The sequence below is a fragment of the Setaria italica genome, chromosome IV (assembly GCF_000263155.2).
Source record: "Setaria italica strain Yugu1 chromosome IV, Setaria_italica_v2.0, whole genome shotgun sequence".
Lineage (NCBI taxonomy): Eukaryota > Viridiplantae > Streptophyta > Magnoliopsida > Poales > Poaceae > Setaria > Setaria italica.
In genome coordinates, this window is record NC_028453.1 from 13,009,491 (window position 1) to 13,036,908 (window position 27,418).

At 45.4% G+C, this 27,418-nt stretch overlaps 2 protein-coding genes across 2 annotated transcripts; one reads left to right on the plus strand and one right to left on the minus strand.

The window, feature by feature from the left end:
- Positions 1 to 4,457: 4,457 nt before the first annotated feature.
- LOC101777288 lies at positions 4,458 to 5,852 on the minus strand. The gene is made up of 2 exons (XM_004965185.4): positions 5,114 to 5,852; positions 4,458 to 5,038 (listed from the first exon to the last, which is right to left on the minus strand). Exons 1-2 carry the CDS (start codon positions 5,560 to 5,562, stop codon positions 4,609 to 4,611), a joined length of 879 nt encoding a protein of 292 aa, XP_004965242.1. The 5' UTR covers positions 5,563 to 5,852; the 3' UTR covers positions 4,458 to 4,608.
- Positions 5,853 to 11,327: 5,475 nt separating this feature from the next.
- LOC101753672 (early nodulin-like protein 1) lies at positions 11,328 to 12,102 on the plus strand (the record flags this gene model as incomplete). The annotated part of the gene is made up of 3 exons (XM_022826084.1): positions 11,328 to 11,484; positions 11,555 to 11,899; positions 11,969 to 12,102. Coding segments are annotated over 3 exons (636 nt in total), but the record flags the coding sequence as incomplete, so codon positions are not given.
- Positions 12,103 to 27,418: the final 15,316 nt, after the last annotated feature.

Here is a 27,418-nt window from a genome sequence, read left to right on the forward strand (position 1 = left end):
TCATCACAAATGCAACAGTGAAACTTACTATTGTGTACTCGCCTACACGGCGGTGCATCTCCATCACCATGGCCTGTATCTCCACGGTGGCTAGAGAGTCAGCTAACAATTGGATCATCTCCCGGTCCACCCCTTTGGCTATCCATGGTTCCTCGTGCTCTTCAGCGATTGGTGCACCGAGAGGAACCAACGCCTGGCTAGTTCATGGACTGGCTTCCAAAGATGCAAGAGAGGTCGCGCCGCTACTAGTCGATGGTCCTGCAATAGGCGGTGGGACGACGGCCAGCACTTGCAGAACCCCGGCAGCTTCGACTTCAGCTTCTGGCTCGGGGGCTACAAGTGCAGCCTCAACTCCAGTAGTAGTCGCTGCCGCCACCTTGGTCTTCACCTCCAGCTCGGGAACTACCAAAGTCGCCACCACTGCGGAAGTAGTCACCGCAATGGGCTCGGCCACCGGCAGCTCGGGGGTAGGCATTACAGAAACATTAAGTGATGCAATCACATCGTGCATGAGTGCAACAACAAGGGATACAGCACCTGGAGTGACCTCAGGCACATGCTGCTCCTCTGGTGGTGGAATTGCAAGCTCCAGGACGAGTTCTTGGGCTGAGCGGCTGCTTCCATCAGCTCCAAATTTCGAGCTTGGACCCCCAATGTCCACGCTGGCGGATCTCCTGAACAAGGACAAGTGTCACAACACATCACAAGACAACAACGGTTCATAGTCAGTACTCGAACACTTACTTTGTGGATCGCCTTATCTTCAAAGAGGGCTCTGCCCCCAGGCACAGGGAGTTGACAGTGGGTGACGGCTTCTTTGGCACGGCTTGTTGGATCACAGCTGGATCCTCGCCAGCCTAGGTTGCTGTCTCCACTCCTTGAGTAGCCTGCGCGCTGACTAGGTTGGCCCTGGCGACAGGAGGTTCTTCATCATCGTCAAGATTGATATGCTTCTTGATCTCCGGCAGCACCTGCTGCACGATTTCCATAGTCGTTTGTTCCGCCTCTGTCTCCTCCTCGACTACCTACTATTCACCAATATCATAATCAAGTCAGGTATGGCGGAAAGGAAAATGACTTATGAGTACTCGATCTTCAAGATCTTGTCCTCCTTCAAATGTGATTACCGGAGGGGAGGACTTCATCGGCAGTCGGTAGTTTCTTCACTACCCGATTGACAGCGATAGTACGCTTTCTCTTCGGGGGTGGCACCAATCCGGCCTCTAGGACATCTTTGGGCTTACACTTTGAAGCCCCGGAGGAAGACCCCACCTTGTCTGACAGACGGGGTTCGACAAAAAAAATTTAAGCAGCTTCTGAATCAGAGCTGCCGAAGGAGGACCAACCCTCCGACTCCTCTTCTTCCTCCTCCTTGATCGCCTTCTGTACAGTCGCAATGGTCTGTACAAGTGGAGCAACGTCAGAGCCATCCGATCCGAGCAGAGGAGGAGCGGAGCAAAATAAGTTAATTTCTTCCTGCAAGAGAAGACACGTCAAAACTATCAAGTATAAAAATTGGTACTCGGAGGCTAAGGCCATGGGTACTTACACTACTCGTCGGGTTGGTGGTGCAGTATTCTCGCACGATAGTTGGGATCGTCGTCGGCGTGCTTGAAGAAGCGCCTCAGTTGCGCCATCACCTCATCCACGGACAAGTCGTTTGATAACATGCGGGATGGGTCTTGGGGACTTACCTCCGTATGAAACTAAAGGCCACGCCTACTCTTGTTAGCCCCTGCGACTTGAGTACAGCAATCTTCTCCAGGAGCTCAGGAACCTGAAGGCTACCCCCATGAGTCGGCTCGTCCAACCACCAGTTATTCCACACTGGGCGGTGGACGGTCACCTTGGGTAGTCATGGCTCATGATTTTCAATATAAAATCACTTGTCATTCTATCCCGAGTGAGAGTCAATCAGCTCATAATCCACGTACGAGCCTTTGACCTTCTCCCGCAGTTGGATACCTGCCCCCCCCCCACTACTTTGGTGTGTTCCAGTGTGGGGTGGGACTTCACTTTGAACAACTTCCGGAAGAGCTGGAAGTGTGGCTGGATTCCAAGGAAAGCCTTGCACAAATGCACAAAAATTGCTATGTGCAAAATCGAGTTGGGGTTGAGGTGGACTAATTCCAATTTGTAGTAACTCAACAAACCTCGAAAAAAGTCCGATGCAGGCAGAGCTAACCTACGCTCAATGAAATGCATGAAGATTACCGTCTCATGGGTGTAGCTCTCCAGTGGCCAAGGGTTGCCAAAGGCATCCCTCCAGTCGATGAAGTCCTACTCCTAGAGAAGCTTGGCATCTACATACACCTGGATATCCACCTCCTTCATCACGGACTTCTTCCAGGTGCAGGCTTGATTTGGCAGCGCCGTCTGGTCAGTCTTCCCATAATTTGGCGCCAGCAACTTGATCTCCTTCTCTTTCTTCGTGACCTTCCTCTTTTTGCTCTCCGCCGCCTTGCTGGAGGTTGCTTTCTTCCCCATTCGTGTTGCCATGAGGATCTCCTTGTGCATGCGCTGGGAGGCTAAGTGGTGGGGGAGGATGGCACTCAAGCTCAAGGATCGCAAGCGGCGGTGCTAGGGCTACAGTGTGGAGGATGAACAGGCAGAATGGTTTCGGTGAAACGAAAGGGATGAATTCCTCCGTTATTTATAACCAAGCCATAGTTAAAATAGAGGTGAGATTAACGAGAATATTCCATTTTTAAACGCCCGCAGTTATCGCTTGACAGTTTCCAATTTTTTCGAAAGAGATAAGGTTACTATTGGTGAACGGTTACGTTGACTAATAGTTGACCCTTATACCCAAACTAGTCGTGTAACGGCTTGGGGGCTGTGTGCCACGTGCCCATTGGCTAAAAAGTTTTTTCATTGGGTTTTAAGGTAAAAGAGATGTAAAATTACAAGATTGACCCTCAGCCTGATTCTTTGATTCAACCTAAGGCTCGGGGGCTACTCCATATGGAGTGCGATTTTCATCGCACTTCCATATAAAATTCAAGGTTGAAGATCCAAAGACTAAGTTAAATGAGGTTTGACCACATTCTAGCCGCATGGCAGTACTGGAGTGCATTCGAAGACTCAATCCGATGGAGTACTCTAAGGAGCACCACAAACTAGTCGGAGACGTCTACAGAAGTACTCGGAACTGTTACATTTGACTAAAAAGTACTCGGGGCTTGTCATCCATACATTCATGGGCCCACCATAAGGTTTGGACAGTCCTACAATACGGGGCTGTACACCGAGACGTGTCAGACATGGAGACTACGGTGTAGGACGGCGTGGTCTACGTGGAGGACAAGAACTAGTCGAGGATTAGGAAACTACTCATAGCAATTAAAGTAGGACTCTCTAGTCAAATCCGACTAGTATTCTTGTAAACAACCAATCTGTAACCCTGCCACCGGCATTATAAGGCGAGGTAGGGATCCCCTCCAAACAAGTTCAATCAATACAATCCAACCAACACATAGGACGTAGGGTATTACGCGACATAAGCGGCCCGAACCTGTCTAAATCGTGTGTTTAAGTTCACCTTCGAGTTCCTGATCTCGACGAGCCCCATACATAAAACACTACCTCAGGTACCCCCTCAGTAGGTTGTCGGGTCTAAACACCAACACATCCGATAGGAAATTTTCTATCGGACGCTCCGACGAAACATAAGAAATTACCTTGTGCAATATCAGTAGTCACTATTTGTAATATGACAAATAATGTGTAAAAATGACTACGTCATTTAAGACTCTGGGATAGAAAATTTCCGCCACAACATGAACACTATGCTTCATAAAACATTTATTGTGAAACATGCAGAAATAATAATTGCAACATCAATGCTTAACAATTACGACATATGTCGGAGCGTCGATCCTTTTAGCATTACCATTTGTTCAGCCTTCACACAAGTCAAATAAGAATATTGTGCTTTTAGTCATTCTATTCTAAAGTATTGCAAGTGTGATTAAAAGTACATTCTAACAATACAACTATAAAAATATAAATAGAACTTTTTATCTCAATCTAGCATTTACAATGGTTAATAATGTTCCACGGCATGAATTTTAAGACGCCCAACGGAAATAAAACTAAAAAAGTACAGGACATAACACAGAATTGAATGGAATCGGGCTAGCTAGACAATGGGGATTGGGGAACCAATGCACTGGTGTGACACCCCAACCTCATCCCTGCCACCCAGCTGTCTCTCCTGCCACTACTGCTAGTCTAGCCTTGTGCTCACAATCCTCCCTCAGAGCCAGTAAGAGGTTAAATCCCCTCTTGAAGCAATTTGCAGGAATAATGGTGTGGCCGTTGCATTTTACACAGATGGACTGTGCATCTATGTTTCCGGTCATCTGAATTTCTATCATCAATCTAGCAGTTTAAAGATGTTAAAAATGTCTGACGGCGTGAATTTTAAGACGCCGAACAGAAATGAAGGTAAAGAGTAGAGGACATAACCGCACCATTGACTGCAATTGGGCTCATTTAGCCAGCGAGCAAATAATCTTGATACATCTAGAGACTAGAGAAAAGTGGATCCAGCTAGTTAAAGTTTGCTGAAGCTCTAGGAAACGGAATTATTCACGATCGCCGCCATCACTCGTCCTCTGGTCGGGTGACCAATCCTACCGACCCCGGCGGCGCCGACTTGGTCCGGCCGATGTCCACCCGCGGCCTGGCCGTGTGGAGGATGTCGTGCGGCACGGGCAGCGCGCCTCCCTGCGCCGCCTTGTGGAGGAAGGGCACGTGGACGAGGAGGCCCCAGAGCTTGGGCAGGAACTGCGCCGTGTAGAGGACGTAGAGGAAGACGACGACGGTGAGGACGATGATGTAGATGGAGGAGGAGACCTCCCGTGTGCACCCGGCGATGTAGGCGCCCATGAGCCCCGCCATGTCGAGCACCACGATGACCTCCAGCGCCTCCACCTTGGCCTCCGAGTGGTAGAAGGACTCGTTCATGAGCAGGACGATGATCACCACCGACGTCACGAACGCCGTCGAGTTGAAGTAGAAGAACACCGTGTACCTGCACAAAGATTAATGACGAAGCTCAAAGGCCCGTTGCACTGGCAATCAGTGATGGAAACGAAGAATCGCCGACCGCTTGGGGAATTTGGACTGGAGCACGGGCGTGCCGGCGACGTTGCCCTGCGCGTCGTCCTGCTGCCAGAAGCCGCCGGGAGGATTGAGCCCGGCCTGGTAGGTGACGGAGGCGGCGAGCACGGCCAGCACCATGAGCCACCCGCGCATCTCCTTGAGCCACTTCTCCCGCTTCTTGCCGTGGTCGTCGGCCACCCCGGGCCACTTGTGGCTGTGCGTGTGCATATACAGCACGCCGGTGTACGCCGGTGGCAGCGCAGCAGTAGCAGCAGCAGGACCAGCCGACGAAGCGCCGGCGGCGGGGACGGCGACGATGGGCGAGATAAGCACAGGCACGGGCCTGCCACTGGCCGGCGGCTGAGGAACCTCGTCCTCCACCGCGTCGCAGGCGGCGCCCGGAGGTGGGGGAGAGACAGGGTGATCCATTGGGATCTGCACGGACATGGACATGGTGGGCGGAGATGGAACTGGCCAACTGGGTGGGGATGCTGATTCTTGGGAGTTTGATAGATTATCCTTTTTGCTTGTGCGGTCGATCCGAGCAGTTGACCTACCTAGACTGGCCGATGATTTGTCAAGATCATGCGCTGATGTGTTCGAGCACTAGCGGCGATTCGCCATGGATAGAACTGGAGGGGGGTCAAGTCTCTGTCGTGATGGGGGTGGGGGACTGTGAACTGAACAGTACTGGAGAGCAAGCCTCGCATTCACAATTGACCAACAGGCAACAGATGGGACGAGACCAGACAAGCCCTGCTCCACTGGCTAAAATCCACTTCACCTTCACTTCAGCTCACCCACTTTCCTGCAACAGTTTACTCCACTTGGATTGACGCAAGCAGATAAACGAGCGACTCGCAACCAGGTGGATGGTAAACTCGTACCGATTACCGTACACTCTGTGCATGTACTGCTTTCCGGAAGAGAAAAAAAACGTGCACATGTATTTCTCGTGACGTCAGCGGCAATCAATGTTAGCAGTAGAGTACTCTCGGTTGTAACCTAATGGGTCAGACTGACCACTACTATCTGTGTTGTTGCCGAACCTTTCGCTATGCATGCCCTGGGAGTCTACCGCGCTAGTTTGTCCGCTGCTACGGTCACTACGGCCGGAGATCCTACCTGAGTTAAATCGGAGTTCTGATGATTGGCCCTGATATTGACATTTTGTGCTGGAACGTCCGTGGTCTAAACCAACAATCGCGTAAGGATGTGGTTCATCAATTTATGGCAAATACAACGTGTAGCATTGCATACTTTTAGGAAACGAAGCTTCAATGTATTGACGACCCTGTGGTGTCTTACCTAGGAGCCTATAAGCTTAACAAGTTTGCTTTTGCACCGGCCGCTGGTGCGATGGGAACTAGAGGGGGACTCATACTTCTTTGGGATGAGGGTAACATAGAGGTGACTGAGATCAACAGTGGTGTGCATCACCTTTCGGCCACTGTTTCATCAACGGACGGCAGCTCCTTTTGATTAACAAATGTGTACGGGCCATCGCGTTAGGGCAAAAAAAGAGCTTTCTTGCAAGAGATGTTGTCGATCAAACCGAGCAATGGCATTCCATGGGTCATAATGGGGGACTTCAACCTCATCTATAAAGCCAATGATAAGAACAATGCGCGACTGGACCACAGACTAATGAGTCTGTTTAGAGAGGCGCTTATCGAATGTGATCTTTCAGAAATTCCACTACAAAATCGTAGGTTCACATGGAGCAATGAGCAACAAAACCCAACACTTGTGAAACTAGAGTGCGTCTTCTGCAATGCGGAAGGAAGATCCTTTATTTGGATCGCACGTCTTGCACGCCTTATCGACGTCTCACTCTGACCACTGCCCCCTGCTTCTATCTAATCAAAACGGCCCGAGCCGCCCACGCACATTTAGATTTGAGGATTTCTGGATGAAACTTCCTCGCTTCAAGGAAGTGGTAGCCGAAGCATGGAACAAACCAAGTAATCACCATGAACCTTTCCACCACCTTTACCGCAAGCTACTGCAAACCGCCATCACACTAAAAGCCTGGAGCCAAAACTTCTACCTGGATGCCAAGATGCAACTCCTCATGGCATCCAATGTAATCCTCAGATTGGACATGGCATAAGAGCACAGAGTCCTCACCGTGGAGGAAACTACACAATGCCAAAAGCTAAAGCGGCGAATTCTAGGCCTTGCGGTCGTTGAAAGGGCAAGGAAGAAACAAGCATCACGCATAAAGAACCTCAAATTGGGTGATGCTAACACAAAATACTTCCATAGAAAGATAAATGGCTGGAGGAAAAAGAACCCCATCTAGAGGATTAAACAAGATACACTCTGGGCTTTCAACCATGAGGACAAAGCAAAGCTAATCCAAGACCACTTCACGAAAATGATGGGCCACCTCGGTGACAAAGCGCAGGACAACAATTGGGAGTGTCTGAATCTGCCCACATTGGACCTACACGGCCTTGATGACTCCTTCACCGAAACGGAAATCAAGTGAGCAATAGATGAACTGCCCTCTGACAAGGCACCCGAGCCAGATGGGTTCACAGGTCTCTTCTTCAAGACATGATGGGACATAATAAAGACTGATCTAATTGAGGCAGCAAATGGCTTCCACAATCTGCGCTGCACAAGTCTACCGTTAATCAATACAGCCAACATTGTGCTCATACCAAAAAAGGAGGGTGCCAAATCAGTGGCTGACTTTAGGTCGATAAGCCTGATCCATTCCTTTGTCAAGATCATTACCAAGGTCCTTGCCATGCGTTTAGCACCTCATATGAAAGACATCGTATCGCAATCACAATCGGCATTCATAAAAAAAAGCATTCACGTTAATTTCTTGACAGTCTGCAATATGGTGAGACGTTTCCACCACCTGAAAATACTGAACCTTTTCCTCAAACTGAACATTGCAAAAGCTTTTGACTCAGTCCGATGGGATGCTGTCCCTCCTAGAGCGCCTCGGTTTCCCCTCACGTTGGTGTGACTGGATGGCATCACTATTTTACACATCGTCGACAAGGGTCCTTCTGAATGGGATCCCAAACAGCCCCAATAGACACCATCGAGGACTACGGCAAGGTGACCCACTATCGCTTCTATTATTCACCATAGCAATTGAGCCGCTCCGCGCCCTTCTAGAGCTAGCCACAGAGCAAGGTTCCCTTACCAAACTTAGGGGCAAATGCCTCAATCTACGAACCTCCATGTACATCGATGACACAGCCATATTCCTAAATCCGACCAATAAGGATATCAATGTGTTGGCCGACCTATTGACCCGATTTGGGGAGGCGTCGGGTTTGAAAACAAACTTTGAGAAATCAAGCGTGGTGCCTATAAGCTATGAGGGTGTTAATCTGGACGACATTATTGGGGATCTCCCAGTGACAAGAGCCGTCTTCCCGATTTGATATTTGGGACTGCCACTTACGATGACAAGATTAAAGAGAGTAGATTTCCAGTACGTTGTTGATAAGGTGATTGGCAAGCTCACTGCATGGAATGCAAGGAATATGACCATGGCGACACGTCTAGCACTCACAAAATCAGCACTAACTTCGAAGGCGGTATACCTCCTTTCAGCGCTAGATGCTCCACAAGAACTGATGAAGGACATCGACTGCAGACGAAAGAAATTTTTCTGGACAAGGGCAGCGGCCATCACAGGTGGAAAATGTAAAGTCAACTGGGTATGATCCGCAAGGCCGACTAGGCTGGGGGGTGTGGGTATCCTAAACCTCACAAAGTTCGCAAGAGGATTAAGACTAAGATGGTTATGGCAAGAGTGGAAAGTGGAGCATAAGCTTTGGGTAGGATCCGAAGTTCCCTGTAACAATACGGATAAAAAGCTCTTCGCCGCATGCACCACCATCGATATAGGAGATGGAGCGAGGACTTTATTCTGGAACAGTGGATGGGCGCAGGGGCAATGGCCAAGAGACATAGCGCCACACATCTATTCGGTCTCCAAGAAAAAGAATAGACATGCACCACCATCGATATAGGAGATGGAGCGAGGACTTTATTCTGGAATAGTGGATGGGCGCAGGGGCAACGGCCAAGGGACATAGCGCCACACATCTATTCGGTCTCCAATAAAAGGAATAGGTGTCTGCAGGAAGCCTTATATAATAGAAACTGGATTAAGGACATCAACCTTCGGCACAGAGACTTTTCCGCGCAACACTTCCGAGAATTTGTTCTCCTATGGCAAACTATCCAACAAGTGGTGCTTCAGTCCGGGCTGGGAGATGACATCAAATGGAAACTCAGTGCCGACGGTATCTACTCCGCCAAATCCACATACAATGCGCAGTTCATTGGTTCGACGTACACCAGCTTTGACATGCTCATATGGAAAGTGTGGGCTCCTAGAAGCTGCAAGATTTTTTACTAGCCCGCGATCCAAAACAGGCTCTGGACGACAGACAGATTGCAGAAACGGGGATGGCCGAATCAACTCAACTGCTCGCTATGCTGCAATACACATGAGCCAGCAATGCATCTTTTCATTCAATGCAGGGTAACACGTAGACTATGGGACATGGTGGCGAATTGGATATCCTGTCCGGCAATCCAACCGATGCTCTAGGAACAGGTGGAAACTCTGCATCAGTGGTGGATGGCGAGGGCTGCAACAAATTGCTGCTCAAGGAAAGCCATGCGTTCTCTGATCATGCTCGTCTCATGGACAGTGTGGAGGGAGAGAAATTTGAGAATTTTTGAGCGAAAGGAATCTACAATCAGCATGTTTTTTGGAAGAATTAAAGATGAGGCCGCGATGTGGATCATGGCTGGGGCAAAGCAGCTCTCTGCTATCCTACCACGTTGATAATACTTTCTCTTACAAAAAAGGTTTTTTTAATAAGTTTTTTTTCATCTTCTTTTTAATATAATCGGCAGCTCTCCTACCCCGTTCGTTTCAAAAAAAAAAAGTAGTAGAGCACTCCCTCCGTCCATTTTTATCTGTCGCTTGGGAAGCGTGCTTGTGAGGGTAGGACGCTTCCCCAAGCGACTGGTATTAAGGGACAGAGGGGGCAGTACACATTTGCAATTTGCAAGCCGGCCAAGCAATTGTGGTATCGCTAGCACAACTGGCTTGCACAGTAACCATGAATGTTTACTGGCTTGCACAGCTGGCAGCTCGCAAATTGCAAGACAGAGTCAGGAGGCAGAGCAACAAATGCCCTCGCAACGGAAGCAGCCTCGGCAATGTGCTTTTTTTTAAGTTGTATCATCAGAAAAAGTTTCATAAATTTTGAGGTGATTTCATGGTAGTTTCGGCCGACTTAGTTGACGGAAGTGATGAAAATGTTAAATAAGAAATTAGAGTTAAAGTTATAAGGAATAAAAAAAGAATTTAGGATCAAGAAAAATAATTGAGTCAATCTTGCAATATGAAATAAGAAATTTTCTCAATGAAGATGACCATACTAGACGGGGGGTCTTAGTTCCCGATCACAGTTATAGGATGTTTCCTTTTTCCTTAACTTTTAATCTTTTCAGGGCTACCTTTTATTTTGTAGTTTCCAGTCGATTTTTACGGTGTTGGATCTGCTTCTAATATGCTTGTTATTCATTTGTTAGGAATGTCGTGGGTTGCTTGCTGCTTTCCCTAAATCCCCCATTTGCTTAGTGGGCATTCTGGGCTTAAGCCGTCTCGAAAAATATAGGCCATGAGCTCATGACCTCAGTAGTTTTAGGCTTTTAGCCCACTTTCGAGCCCAGCAGCCTTCTCCCCCAGCTTAGACGATAGCCCAGTTGTCACTCACAGCATTTCCAAATCCTCCTATCGCAACGTGTTGCCACGTGCGCGCTTTACACCGCTCCCGGACCAAACCGCATCTCTCTGTGACCAAGTCACCCGCCCAGCAGGATCCACACACCGTTCAGAAACTCGCCGCCGCCATCATCGACGGCCCTGGCCCCAGCCACGTCCCGCCGCGGAAGCGCCCGTGCTACGCCACTCCCCTTCTCAGTCTTGTCCTTACATAAACCCTCCCGCATGCAGAGCGCTCGGAAGAGACGCTGATCCGATCGCGATCGCGAGAGGCGAATCGATTCGTCCAGTTCGTTCTCGCGCTGCATCGATCGAGAGGCGGCAGCTCGATCCCGGCGCTCGGCGTCGGCCGTCAGCGGTCGGTGTAATGGCCAGCGTTGTTGCGTTCCCGGCGGCGGTCGCCTGCGCCCTTCTCGTCGCCGCCGCCGTCTTCCTCGTGGGCTCGGCGTCGGCGTCGTGGCACGCGCAGGTGTTCGAGGTCGGCGGCGAGCCGAGGGGGTGGGCCAAGCCGGCGGCGCCCAACGGCGAGACCTACAACCACTGGGCCGCCAGGAACCGCTTCCACGTCGGCGACTTCCTCCATAAGTACTCCTGCAATGCATCGATCGCATCCCGTGCGTGCAAGCAAGGTGACCCGATCCCATCGCTCTACATCATTTGCAGACTTCAAGTACGATAAGAACGACTCGGTGTTGGTGGTCTCCCGCGACGACTACAAGTTCTGCGACGCCGTCAGGCCGTCGCAGCGCTTCGACGGCGGCGACACCAGGCTCCGCCTCGAAAACAGTGGCTTCTCCTACTTCATCAGCGGCGCGCCGGGCCACTGCGACGCGGGCCAGCGGATGACCCTGCGCGTCCTGCCGCAGCAGCAGCAGCAGGACGGCGGGAGCGAGGCCGCCCCGACGGGGGCGCCCGGCGCGATGGCGCCCGGCGGTGCAGCCGGCGGCGGCGGCGGCGGCGACGAAGGCGGCGAGTTCGGCCCGCCGCACGGCTCGGGCTCCGGCAGTGGTGCCGGTAGTTCCGTCACCGGGCCGGGGTTGATGTCGTCGTCGACACCGCCGCCGCACCCGCACGGAGGGGTGGTGGGCACCGACGCGAATAATACCAGCGGCGCGGCGCCGGCGCGTGCGCCGTCGTCATTTGGTGGCTGCTGTCACCACGTCGTTGGGGCGGTTGTTCTGGGTGCCTCGCTGCTGGTCTTGGGCGCTTGAGATGGTATGCGTGCCTTCGCATGTCTGCACTGTTCGTGGTAGTGCTAGGAAAACCTACAGCAGAGTGAAATTACGGCTGAGATGTTGTGTTTGTTCGTTGGATCATTTGTCGTGTTGGTGCTAGGGCACTGAATGTTGTGCAAGTGTCGTGGCTCGTAACGTGATTTTTTACGTTCTTAGACACATGTCAAAATAATAGCCTGGGCTTAACGCGCGAGCGCGACAGGATGTCTTCTTCGCGATCAAGGTGTTCCTCGAGCACGCCATAAAATAATAATTTTTGTCATAAATCGCTGAAAAACCGTCAGAAAGCAGTATCTATGATGATTTCACGTATCATCATATATTGAGCGTTACAATTACGCTTTTTGGGTAATCATCACAGATCGACACAATTCGTGACGATTTTTGGGTAATCATCACAGATCAACACAATTCATGACATTTCTAATTGAGGGATAAGGGTACCCACGGGTCCCACCGATCAGGATACTGACCGGCCTGACAAGTAGGCTCCACCCGATCATGGCATGTGGGGCAAGGCATGAAGTTACGTGAGGCACAAGCTTGGAGGCCAGATGAACCGATTCAGCCCGGATATCATGAGATACTTGTTGTAAACTGACTCAGATTGATTTCCTTGTAACAACCAACTAGGATTAGATCCTATCCGATTGTAACCCTAGGTCGTCAGCCTATATAAGGCGGCCAGGGGTGCCCCCCAAGGGCACGTTAACTCTTCACACCTTCGATCAACAATACAATTCACCAGGACATAGGGTATTACTCTCCGGATGCCCAAACCTGTCTAAACGTTGCATCTCTATGTTACCATTCAAGTTCTTGGTCTGACAATCTCCCCTACCTACAAATCTACCACTTGGGTAAACCCCTAGTGGACTACCAGTCACTAAATTCGATAGTTGGCGTGCCAGGTAGAGGTGATGGTGAGATCCTCCCCAGCGAGCTCGATGGCATCCCGCCCCGACGTCATCTTCCCCGAGAGCATGAAGGACTTCCTCACCAATCCGATCCAGCTCCACTTCGGGAGCATGCCGGTGGACTCCGACTCCACCGCCTCTATCGCCGACTCTGCATCCATCACCACCTCGGGCTTCGTCGAATCTACATTGGCAACACAAGGTCTCCACCCAAGGATCATTGCTCCGATCATCCAGCGGGTCGGCGATCTTTCTCTCACGGAGAAGGTCCTGCACATCCTCGCGGCAACCCGCCCACCCACGCCCTCTGATCTAATCGCGGGGCTAGATCGCATCAGCAGCACCATCGCTGAATGCATCAACCTCTCTGAGTCGGCTCTACGCTCTGGAAGTCGGGCCAGGGCCCTTCTCCTACCCCTTTTGGCCTCAAGAACTCAGCTATTGTGTTTTCCGAAAAACTCGCGCAGTCATTCCAGATCCAATTTGATGACCCACCTGAACCCACCCAGTCTTCGGATTGCGGCAAGTTTCAACTCCAAACTCCTACGGTGAGGGCAAAGATGGAAGGTTCACCCCACCAGATAGGGAAGTCTTCGTCTTTGATGATGAAACTCCACAAGATGGCGAAAATTTCTCCCAGGAGGAAGGCCACAACACTAGGAACCGCGATCGCGTGGTCCAACATCAGCAGGAACGAGCCGAGCAAGCTTGTCAGCCACTTGCCACTCCCGCAACGACCGGTAACAAGTATCCATTACCCCGAATTGATTTATTATTTGATCAATTAGGTGGAGACAAAGTTTTCTCCAAGATTGACATAAGATCGGGTTATCATCAAATCAAGATAAAGCCTGAAGATATTCCAAAGACAACATTCTCTACCAGGTTTGGGTTATATGAGTACTTGGTGATGTCTTTTGGATTGACAAATACCCCAGCACATTTTATGTACCTGATGAATTCTATATTCATGCTCAAACTAGACAAGTTTGTTGTGTTATTCATTGATGATATCTTGGTATTTTCAAAGAATGAAGAAGAACATGCAGAACATTTACGCATAGTTCTGAACAAGCTCCAAGAACATCAGCTATATGCCAAGTTCAATGAGTGTGAATTTTGATTAAAGAAAGTACCTTTCCTTGGACATGTTTTATCAGAAAAGGGTATTGAAGTGGATGCAGGAAGGTGAAAGATATTTTGAATTTGAAATCACCAATATCTGTGCATGAAGTGAGAAGTTTTCTTGGAATGGCTGGATATTACAGAAGTTTCATTCCAAATTTTAGAAAAAAGATTCCCAAGCAAATAACTGAGATATTGAAGGAAGAAGTTTAATTTGAATGGAGCTCAAAATGTGAAAAGCCTTTCAGGTTTTGGAAAAGTTATTAACCAAAGCCCCAGTGCTAGCCCAACATGACATTGAGAAGTCTTTTGATGTTTACTATGACGCTTCAGGAGGAAGGGTCATAGCTTATGCTTCTCGACAATTGAAGCGACATGAAGAGCATTATCCCACTCATGATCTGGAACTTGTTGTAGCGGTTCATGCCTTAAAGATATGGCGACACTACCTTTTGGGAAGTGAATGTCATATTTATACAGACCACAAGAGTTTGAGGCAAACAAGATCGTTGGAACTCATTAAGGATTACAAGTTGGAAATCCATAACCATCCAGGTAAGGCTAATGCAGTGGCTGATACTTTAAGCAGAACAGCTCAATGTCATTGTATTACTGCTCAACCAAATCTCAGGACCTTGTGTCGAGAGTTTGAAGATTTAAATTTGGAAATGGTAATGCAAGGTACTGTCAAGAACATTACTTTGCATGATACTTTAAAGGAGCAGATAGTAAAACCTCAAAAAGAAGAAAAAGGAATGAGAATTCTTCAACATTGGATAAGCAAAGGTGAAGTTTCTTGTTTCACCCAATATGGGAATGGGATACTCTATTTTAAAGATAGAATAGTAGTACCCAAGAATATGGACTTGAGAAAAACAATTCTTGATGAAGCCCATCTATCAAGATTTTCTATTCACCTTGGAAGTAATAAGATGTACCAAGATCTGAAACAAATATTTTGGTGGACAAGAATGAAAAGAGAAATAGCAAGGTATGTATTGGAATGTGATACATGTCAAAGGGTTAAAGCTATACATCAGAAATCAGTTGGTTTATTGCAACCCTTAACAATTCCCACTTGGAAATGGGAAGATATTTCTATGGATTTCATAGTAGGATTGTCTACCAAAGGATATGATTCAGTTTGGGTCGTAGTTAATAGATTGATCAAAACTGCTCATTTTATTCCGGCCAAGACTATTTATGTCATCAAACAATATGTAGAATTGTACTTGCACCAGATTGTGTCGCTGCATGGAGTACCTAAAACAATTACTTCTAATAGAGGTTCTCAGTTTGTTTCAAGATTCTAGGAACATTTACATAAAGCAATGAGTACAACATTAATAAGTTCAGCTTATCATCCTCAAACTGGAGGTCAGATTGAGAGGGTCAATCAAATATTGGAAGATATATTAAGAGCTTGTGCCATTACCTTCTCAAAGAAATGGGATGAATGTCTACCTTTGGTAGAACTCTCCTACAACAATAGTTATCAAACTAGCATTCAAATGGCACCTTTTGAAGCTTTATACGGTCAGAGGTGTTGAACATCTTTGAATTGGTCAGAGGTGGGGGAGAGAGCAAACTTTGGGCAGACTTAATTACTGAAGCTGAAGCCAAGATTCAGAAGATCTGTAAGCATCTTGAGGTAGTTCAAGCAAGATAGAAGAGTTATGTTGATAAAAGAAGATAACCCTTGTTCTTTAAAGTTGGGGATTTTGTATACCTCTGAGTATCACCGATGCAGGGGGTGCAGCGATTTGGGGTTAAGGGAAAGCTAGCTCCAAGATATTTTGGGTAATATGAAATTCTAGAGCGAAAGGGTCCTGTTGCCTATAAGCTTTCTGTTGACGCCGGATTTTGACACATATTTTGAATCGATGTCAAAGAAGGAAAAAGGGGGAGGGCGATGCAGTGAGCTAATAGCTACAGTTGGGAATCAACCGATTGAAGCTACAGTGTTTCGGCCGATTAACGAAAGGGGTCGGTAAAGGTGGCCAATTGGGAGCTAGAGCGGCTTGGCCAGTATGGGCCTAAGATGGGCCGAAGAAAAGAATAGCTGAAGAAAGGAGATCGGTCTGTGAGGATATGGTAACCAACTCCGATACAAGTTGTCTTTGTAAATATTCATTATCATTTAAAATTAGAGATAGATCCTAGTTGGTTAGGAAATCAGTTGTAACAGGCTATAGATAGCCACCTCCAGAGGCTTGTAAAGACAACACATCAACCAATACAACCAATCTACTTTTTCCTCTTACTTTACTTTCAAGTTGGCGACTTTGCCAGAATACCTTTTTCTTTCACGAGTTCGTACGGGTTAGCAGGACTGCATCGACACGATCTCTGGCCGATTCTGTAAGTTCTGCTTATCGAGTAATATCTAAGCTTTAACTTCGGGCGCATCGTTGTTGTTTCGTTTAGATTTATTCACCAGTTATCGATATCAACTAGAATCGTAGGTTATACCTGTTATTTTAGTTCTTATCACCAGTTATCCAGCTTGAGATACGAATTGTCGGCTTTTTATTGCTCTTTTTCTTCATTATCATACAACCGATTAGATCTATCCTAGGTGTTGTTTCATTAAGTGTTGTTTAGTTTGCTCTAACAGTTTTTCTTTACAATCGCTACACAGTATCGGCTGTCTTATAGCTAGCTACCTCTACAGTAAATCGGACGATTCGCTGATACGCTTTTAAGGACAGATCAGAACTCTAGCCGATCGGAACCCCTATAATTTAATACTTTTGTTTCCTTGTCAATCAACACGTCAGATTAACTGGCACGCTGCGCGAACCGTACCAGGGCGATAACCCGAACAGAAGTTAAGCAGATTCTCCCGGGTCGTGTGTCCGATGCTGAAGATCATCGGCCGATTTTTAGCGCCAACACTTTCGTTACCTGATCAACTTGCCTCTATACATGACGTGTTTCATGTATCTCAACTCAAGAAATGTTTGAGAGTTTCAAAAGAAATTCTAGAAGATCTAGAACTAGAGTTGGAATCAGATTTGACTTATGAAGAAAGACCTATTAAGATCTTGGATCAGAAGACTTGAGATACTCAAACCAAAAGTATCATATTCTATTAGGTACAACGGAAGGACCATACCAAGGATGAGGCTACTTGGGAGCAAGCAGAATATTTAAAATCTAAGTATCCTGAGCTCTTTGAAGATGTTTGAGATCAGATAAGCAAGTGTATAATATGTACAAAAGCAATCAAGCAATTTCTTTTGTGAAGTCATATGATGAAGGGTTTATGACACATTTTCCTTTCCGTTGTCACAAAGAAATCTACCACCGAAATCTCGGAACAAGATTCTTTTAAGGGGGAGAGGTTGTAACACCTCTGTGTTTAAAACCATTAAGAACGATTATTAAGGGCAATATTGTGATTTATGGGTTTAAAATGTGGATTATTGGACTTGGTCAACTTATGTTGGAAAAGGTCAAATCTGATCAAAATTCAAACAAAATATTCAAATATGTTGAAAAGAGGTTTGAAAGTGTTTGGCACGATAAAATTAAGCTTGGGTCAGGACCTGGACTAAAAGCATTTCAGATCAAGTGTCAAAGACAGAGGTATAGGATCAGTTCTGTAAGCCTCTGCAAATATAAGTATAAATGTTGTGGTAAATGGCTAGTTTTGGGCCAAGATTTTGGAAAATCTTTCTTGAACACTTTGAACAATTTCACTCAAAATAGGAAGTATGATATATGGTTAATATATGCCAGCAGTTGTAGCGCATAGAAGAATGAGTTTGGAGGCCAAAGATTAAACCGTACACAGTTTCAACATGGTCTATATAACTGACGAGAGAATCTTAAAAGTACAGTAAGAGCAGGGGCAGATTTGGGCCCCGGGCTGCCCGGGCTGCAGCCCGGGGCGAGGCCCATGAACAGTGGATAATTATTTCATAAAAATAGCATAAAAAGGCCTATCAGCCTATTAGCCCACCCCGAGAAGGAGAAAGCCCAGTAGGCCAGCCGCCCAGCAGGCCATCGCGAACTCGCGGGCCTCGCGATCGCGGCGTCGCCCTAGCTCGTTAGCGCCGCACGCCCCCACCGCATTCACCCGGCCGCCTGCACATTTCCCGTGTCCGCCTCCCTGGCTCCCTCCCGAGTCCTACCCGGCGCCCGCCTCCCGCAAATCCGGCCGTCCTGGCATCCCGGCCGCCTGTCCTGCCGGTCCCGGCCGCCCGTCCTGCCGGTCCCGGCCCCCGCTCTGGCAGCACGCCTCCCGCAGGCTGGTCCCGGTCTGGCGGTCTCCCTGGCTGCGCCGCACCTCCGCCGGCCGCGCGCGCCGTCACCTGCAGTCGGCGGCCCCGGCACCCCGTCGGCCGCCGCCCCTGGCTCCCTGCGCGCCAGGGCGAGTGGGCGACCAGTGGCCCGGCCGCCCGGCGCTCCTCCGGCTCCTATCCTCCGCCATCACGCGGCGTCGGCCCCGTGCGGCTGCACCCCCACCGGCCGCCCGGCCCCCTGGCGCCTGGGCGCCTGGCCCCTACGGGCTTGCGGCATTGCCCCCTGAAGTGTTGTGGACTGAGGTTGAATTTTTTTTTTTTTTGAAAATTGCTCTATGGTTGCTACTGCCTACTAGCAAAATCATGAATATTTCATTTCATTGACTGATTGAGCATGACTGGTATTTGAGTCTTATTGCAAGTTGCAACATTTCATACCTTAGAAGTTAGAATGGAGAAATACTATGCTAAAAAAGATGCGTCAAAGAGTGGTGGTAGTGCCGAAACTATAGAGAGCCGGGTTGAGCAAAAAAAGACCACGGATTGAACTTGATATGAGAGATATAGTTGCTGATCCAGGACAAAGGAAGCCAATTGATGATTTTCATCATGACATTAGGGATGAGGCAAGGAGAGCATATCTACAAATAGGTCCATATAGGCCAGCTGGTCATAGGTTTCCAAAAACGAAAAAAGATGGTAAAGGCCAATCAAGAGGATTTGTTGGATCATGGTTTGATCAAATTGATTGGTTAGAGTACAGTGTAGCCAAGGATGCAGCTTATTGCTTTTATTGCTATCTCTTTAAGCCACAACAAGCTGGGTTTCATACTAATAATACATTTACCAAAGTTGGGTTTAGAAATTGGAAGAATGCAAAAAATTGTTTCAAGGAGCATGCTCAATCAATTGATGGCTTTCATAATAATGCAAGAAAGCGTGCACTTGATTTCAAAAATCAGAGGCAAAGTGTTGAACATGTATGGACTATTACAAGTGCAGCAAAAGAGGAGGCATATAAAGCTCATTTAAGTATCATGTTAGGCATTGCTAGATTTCTCCTTTTGCAAGCTCTAGCCTTTCGTGGACATGATGAGTCTAAAACATCAAGAAATAAAGGGAACTTTATGGAGATGCTTGAATGGTACAGAAAGAAGGATCCTAAGGCTGCACTTGTGACCGGTGAAAATGCTCCATAATAATCAAATGAGTAGTCCAATGGTTCAGAAAGATTTGGCTAGGGCTTGTGCAGAGGAGACAAGTGAGTTAATTAAAAGTGAAATAGGAGACCGTTGTTTTGCGGTTCTTGTCGACGAGGCTCGTGATGCATCTATTAAGGAACAAATGGCTGTGGTTGTGAGGTATATACCTTCTCTTTATTTGGTTATTTTATTGGTTTTGTTGTGTTGCTTTCAAGTAACACTATTTTCTCTTTTCTCTTGTAGGTTTGTCAATGATAAAGGAAGTGTGATTGAGAGGTTTCTTGGCATTGAACATGTTTCTGACACCACATCAACTTCACTAAAAGAAGAATTGGATACTATGCTTAGAAGATATGGTCTATCTATTTCCAAGATTAGAGGGCAAGGATATGATGGAGCTTCAAATATGAGAGGACAATTTCATGGGTTACAAAGACTGGTATTGAACGAAAACCCATATGCCTTTTACATCCATTGTTTTGCTCATCAATTGCAGCTTGTGGTAGTTTCTGTAGCCAAGTGTTGTGGTTCAACTTTTGATTTCTTCAATTATGTCACTTCAATCGTCAATGTTGTTAGTGCTTCTTGCAAGAGGAAAGATCAACTCCTTCAAAGTCATCATGATAAGCTTGTTGAGCAGTTAGATAGTAGTGCTATTTTTTCTGGGAGAGGGAAAAACCAAGAAACTAGTCTTGCTAGGCCTGGTGATACACGGTGGGGTACATCACAAAACATTGGCACGTCTTATGATCATGTGGTCCTCTGTACTGGAGGTGTTGGAGAATATTAGTGAAGATGGAACTGATGGGGAAAAAAACTACAGCCTCTGGATTGATTCAAAGAATGGAGTCATTTGAATTTGTGTTCATATTACATCTTATGATTAGAGTACTGGGGATGACTCAAGACTTGTCACAATGTTTGCAAAAAAAAAAATCAAAACATTGTTCGTGCAATAGGATTAATTGGCTCTGTGATGAGAAATATAAATGAAATTAGGGAAAATGGTTGGGATGCTCTTTTTGAAGAGGTAAAGGAGTTTTGCCTCCTCAACAACATAAAAATTCCTAATATGGAAGATATGATACCAGTTAGAGGTCGTTCGAGATGTCGTGGTGCTAAACTAGTGAGTTACTACCATCATTTTCATCATGGAATTTTCAATGTTGTGATTGATCAAGTTTATTGTGAGTTAAACAATCGATTTCTAGAAAGATCAACTCAACTCTTGAGATGCGTTGCTTGTCTTGATCCGAGGGATTCTTTTGCCAACTTTGAAGTACAGAAGTTAGTTGAGCTTGCTAAGATTTATAAAGATGACTTCTGTGATTATGACTGCATAAAGCTTGCGGGTGACCCTCCTATATTCATTGATGAAGTCAAAAATGATGATAATTTTGACACTTGTATTGATCTTGGTAACCTTGCTGAGAAGATGGTTCAGACTAGAAGAGATACAGCTTTTCCTTTGGTGTATCGTCTCATTGAACTTGCATTGATTTTGCCGGTGGCAACAGCAACAGTTGAAAGAGCCTTCTCTGCTATGAATATTATCAAGACTGAACGAAGAAATAAAATGAATGATGATTGGTTGAATAATAGAATGATGTGCTATATTGAGCGAGATTTGTTTGCGTCGATTGAAGATGAAAAAATTCTAAAGCGCTTTCAAGGCTTAAGAAACCGTAAGATGAATTTGCCAAACGAGGGCTCAAGGTGCGTGTTGTTTACTTGTATTAGTCTATTTCAATACATAATGTTATCTTGCTTTATATAGGGCTAATATGTTGAAAATTTTTATGTAGAATTGAGGACGTTGGAACAAGTGGAAGTAGTGTTAATTCATGAAGACATCTATGGTTCTTTTTTTTTATCATGGAAGACTCTTAATTTGGTACTTTTCTACCTTCAATGTTCTATGTATTGTTTGAGTCTACTGGTTGAATTGTGCTCTTTGAAAAATATATTATATCTAATAGTGTATGGCTAGTAAGATTTTAAGCCTTATATTAGTTAGCCCGGGGCGGAGCCCGTTTCTGGATCCGCCACTGAGTAAGAGCTCTTGTTCTGCACTAAAGTTCAGAAATTTTTATCTCCAAATCCTTTGGTCATTGGAACAAAAGTGCTATCTATCACATGTAGCTGTTTATACCAGCTCCAACTTTGGTTATAGGCTCATGGCGAGTTGAAGCTTGGTTTGGACGAATTTCATTGAAGAAGGTGCTGGTTTTCTGTGCATTTTTGTGCTGAATCGCCGAGCAACCAGCAACTCGTCTGCCTGCTTGCCATCGAGCGCCACCGCCATCTCAGTTCGTGTGCCACACAGCTGTCCGCCTGCCGCCGATGTTTTTCACCATGCCACGTTCACGCTAACCAAGCAGCTGCTGGCACCAGTTACCGCCTTGTCGAGGTAAATAAATCCCGAGCTGCAGCTGTTGTGCTCTTCTTTTTCCTTCGTCCGCAAGAACAGAGCGGAGCAGAGTTCCGCCTCGCACTCAATTCCTTGAGCTCCACTGCTTTCCGTTCAAATCCTTTGCATCCGCAGCTTCGCCTCCACCCCATCCCCACACCACGCACCTAAACCTCGCCGCTCAACGCCGGCGAGGTCGTCCTCGGCGTTTTCCCCATCCGCCGGACACCGTGAGCTACCTCCTCGGCGAGCACCTGTGTGCGCCGGGGAGCTCTTTTAGATCCTGCAGAAGCTCTAGAGTGTGTCCCTAGCCGGAGTCCTGTCATCGTCATCGTTCGCGCCGGCCAAGCCACGGCCATGTCCGCCGCCATCGTCGCGCACCCCTACACAGCCTACCACCCTGGTCAACAACACCGCCGGTCGATGCGCGCTGACCTAGGGAATCGCCCTAGCTAGGTCTCGTCACCGGCGAGGTCACCGGCAGTGAGTTTCCGCCGTGACCCGTCGGCGCACCCATGGTCAAGCCCGGGGGAGTGGCCTGGTTGATCGGACCCGCGCGTCAGTGAGATAGGGTAGGGCGAGGGTGAGTAGATCTATGGTTTTGTAGGGCGAGGGTGAGTAGATCTAAGCTTTTCCCAGCAGGTTTCAGGAGAAATAAATTAGGATGTTTTAGAAATTAGTTTTAAATCCAGTTTTCATCTTTAATTCATTATAATTTGTAGAAGTGTCGAAAATCAGTGAAACCAATTTTTTTAGGTTTTTTTTATTTTTATTTTATGTATTAAAATTCTTAAACCCTAAGAAAAATATTAAAAATTAGGTGTTTATTTAATGCCTTATATTTAAGGTATTTAATTAAATACTTTGTCTTTATTAAAGGTATAAAAATTCTAAATAATGTTTTATTATTCACAAATGCCTATTAATTTATAGGAATTAAGTTTTAAGATTAGCATTTAATATTAATGCTTTTCTAATTAAAAGAAAAGGCTTAAGGGTAGGTTAGCTAAGAAATAAATTGAGGCTTATCATGAAGATAAGTTGCATAGTCAGTATTTTCAAAGTTTAGTTTTGCATGTTCTAACCGTGACTTGTATCATATCATAGAATCTGAACCTCTTGAGGTGGAATTTGTGGAGTTATCTAAAGAACCTCAAGAATTCGAAGAGGTTATTGAGGTTGCTGGTCTTCTGAAGATACTAACTTTTTTTGACCCAAGGCAAACCCCAAAGCATCTACACCTGTTACTTTTAGAAATTCATATTCATGTGTCCAAATTACTGGTTATTTCCTGATGAGGACATCACCTATTCAGATACAATCACATTAGCAACTTTTGATTCAAAGGTGAAATAATTCTTTATCATGATTGTATTTGATACATTTGATGAATTGATGCTACACCATGACGTGTGTTCATTGTCATTTTCAGAAATACATACATGGATAAAAAGAGTGTTAAACATAAATGGAAGGCATAGAGGTCCAAAGAAGTTGATTGGGGATCAAGTCCAAGAATTCCCAGCGTTCCCCACCAGGCGACCACGTCACTTTTTGGTCCGAGGAAAGAAAGAGATCAAATCCAACACGTTTCAGAGTTAGATTCGGACTGCAAAACAATACTAATTTGTGACAGTCACCACGGTCGCATATGGACTCGGATTGGAGCGTTCAAGTACTTCATGGAAACCTTCTATTTTCATATCGATTCGGACTCATGTCCATAGCTTTTCTAAGGTGGCCGCAATCATCAATTTACTACAGAGGCCTTTTTTGTCTATGGTGTTGTATTACCTTATTTTGATCCAATGGATCGTGTATCAAGTTGGATCCATTAGGGATGCGTTCTAGGGTTGGAGCATGACTCCAACACCCTTGTGGTCATCCTCCCATGTTCATATACCCCTTAGCCGCCACCAAGAATAGTTAGGTACGAAAGTTTAGCTACTGCAACTTCCTTGTAAACGTGTGTGTCGATTAGACCACCTGATTTACTTGATTCAAAACCCCAAATTCGAGTGTATCAGATTCATCTCTTGGCAAGATTTGTACACTATTTGCTTGTCCACTTGTTCTTGCTTGTTCTTCGATTTGCTTGCAGGTTCAAGGTTGTTCTTGGCACAACAAGAACAACAATAAATTGAAGCCGGTGTAACTGTCGCTAAGGCGCATCACCCCTGTTGGTTGTTGTAGTTGGGTAGCACAATATTGGATCCACTCCAAATCGAGTTATCCCCCACTCAACAAAAGATCGGGAACAAACCCTAGCGGGTTCATATCATTTCCTACTTATGCATTAAGTCTAGGAGTTGATTGAAAACTTACTTCCTCACATACATGTATAAATGGTCTACGTGGTGACCCTCTCATGTGTATATACCTTAACTTAGTAGTTCTATATTAACAATGACATAAATAGGTAATTTAGATAACTTAGTATTTTTATATTAACAATGATATAAATAGGTAATTTAGAATCATATATTAGTTTACTTTTGGATATTTTTGTATGATGCACATAAAGATAATTAGACTAAGATGTTTACTTCAAGATATTTTTAAGAAATGACATATGTGGTAGCTTAGATATAAATTTAGAATGGTCTTTTAAGTTATGCTTTATAATGATATGCATGAGTAAATTGGATGAAGATTATAGATTATTTTTATAATGGCAAAGGTGAGGCACTCACAAAACTGCTAAATCTGTGGAAAAGATTGACGTGCTTAGATAGTTTTGGTTGCAAGGTGTAGTATGCACTGACTCCTATTGTCCATATGTGCATATATAAGGAAATGATTTAAGATAGTCAAGCTAAGGTAGAGCAATCTATTAAGAAAATATTGGAAGCGGTTAGTAAATTTGGGGTGACATGTGTTCTCTTTTCCTATGTGATCAAGTGTTTCCAACAGCAGCACAACTAACTGTGAGAGGAAGCAGTGCGCTACATCACGAAATTAAGGGGGGGAAATTAGAGAGTAGACAAAATGCTACAATGGAACAGGGTCAGGTATGACTGTATGAATAAAAGAACTGACAGTGAAACTCAAATTCGTATCAACTTCCAGTGAAAAATCTTAAATTAGATTATATGGTCATAACAATTTGCTTCACAAATTGAATAACATTAGGAAAAGCTTTAACTCTGCGAATTAAAAATCACATGGAGCTTCGTTCCTTACCCACGAAACTTGATTCTGTTGCAGACATATGACATAATCTGGATAAGAAACGAAAATTACTGACTATAGAAGCTCTCGACAGTTATCGCTACAATGACTAACTGCAGTTACAAAACAAAAATAACGGAAAATAAGAGCATTCAGGGTGCGATTGGACGTCGCTACATTATGACACAATCCCATATATTACCTTTTTTTTTGAACCGAACAGCAGGGGAGGCTCCTACTGGATTTTTTTTCTATATATAAAAGGGATATTTACAAATTACAAGACCATAGGTCCAAAGAAGATCCTAACTAGTAGAGGGGAGAGCACTATGTTAGATTACATAACCAAATGTTCAACTCCTGCTTCAAAGAAGGTTTAGCCCTGTGCATAACCAGAGAAAGTTCCTCCTTGAAAACCATCTTCCATCTATCCAGAGAGAGGGTGGCACCATCAAAATAATGCCGTTTCTGTGCAGCCATATGCACCTGCAAGCGACCATCGAGATTTCTCTGAAGATTTTTGATCCAAACTTCTGACGAGCATCAATGATCAAATCCACCATCGAGAGGGATGATCCTATGCAACCCCAAGCCAGTTGCAACAAATAATACTGAAAGGGCAAGTGAAGAAGAGGTGGTGCAGAGTTTCTTCAAGTCCAGAAGTGCAGAGCGCACAAGTATAATCATTCAGAACCATGTGTTTCCAATGGAGGAGATTGCGAGTGTTCAAACGATTCTTTGAGTAGCAGCCAAAAGAACTTGTGTTTGCCTTGTGTACTCGATTTCCACATCCATTTAAAAATCGGTGAGACAGTAGCATTTCCTTTGAGCACAGCATAAGCTTTTCTGGAGAAATAGTTGTCATTACCCCGGATATAGGACCAGGAGTCAGACCCATTCTCATTAACATCCACACCTAGAACTCTAAGACTGAGTTCTTGTAATTGTTCAGAAGCAATCCTTGAGAGGGGAGTGTAGAAATTTTGATGAGCATCCTGCCTCAAGAACAGCGCGGCTGAGATGTTTTGATTCCTGACAAAGGAAAAAGAGCTGAGGATAGGGAATCTGAAATTTAAAAAATCATAAATCTCAAACCGATTATCCAAATTAAATTCTGATTGCATTATTGTGTTTATTGCAATAAAATCTTCAAAATAAGACCACAATTGACTATGTTTGGACGATATATTTTTACAAACAATTTTCTAAAAAGCTTGAACATTTTTTGCTAAGACATACGAATATTTGAACCGTAGGAACAAATGACTGATTTCTGTGAACAAAATATCAAATAGAGCGCACAAATAATTTAACATTCCGAACAAATTAGTCGACAAACTGAACAATTGACTCAGTCCTTGCACTTGGAAAACAAATAGGTCCATGCTGCGTACAATTTCAGCCTTCAACACCAAAAAAACAATTTAACACCATGAACAAATGAGTCTACAAGTAAACAAATCATTTCACATTACGAACAAGTTATTCTACAGAACAAAATACATCTGCATCGCGAATAAATTACTGCGAGCGAACAAAACATGTACACATGGCAAACAAGTTTGTAGAATCAAAACAAAACTTAAAAAGAAAATAAAGAAAAATAAAAATAAAAAGAAAATATAAATTAGAGAAATTAAGGAGAAAATAAAAAAAACTAGTTCATAATATCATAGGAAAAGATAACAATTTGTGGAAGAAAAGGAATTTAAAGGAAAATAAGCAAAGAGGATCGGATAAAGGAAAATTTTAAAAACCGTTGCATCCATAGGATCAGATGAAAAGAAAAAAAACAAAAAGAGAAAGGGAATGAATGAAAAATAAGGTAGTAAAAAATAATTTGTTGGGTCTAAATCGGTTATGGGCCGATTGAAGGAAAAACCCGCGTGAAGTCGTCACGTCACAAACACGCATGCCAGATGATGGGTGAAAAAATCAGTCAAATAGTTGTGCCTGAATCAGTTATGGGCCGAATTGAAGGAAAAGCCCACGCAAAAATTGTTTCGGGCGACAGATGATGTGTACTATACTACTCCGTATCACGTATGCCATATATATATAGCGTTCACCGCATTAGCGTGCTATGTGCCTCGGCCTCTCGGGGTTGGCCCAAGTCGGAGGACCACAAGTAGGAAAAACAATATTGAGGTATACGTCTTCCTACACCGTTTACGTAAAACTATGGCCTGCGTCTTTTCATCAGTCGTGCGCGCTGGT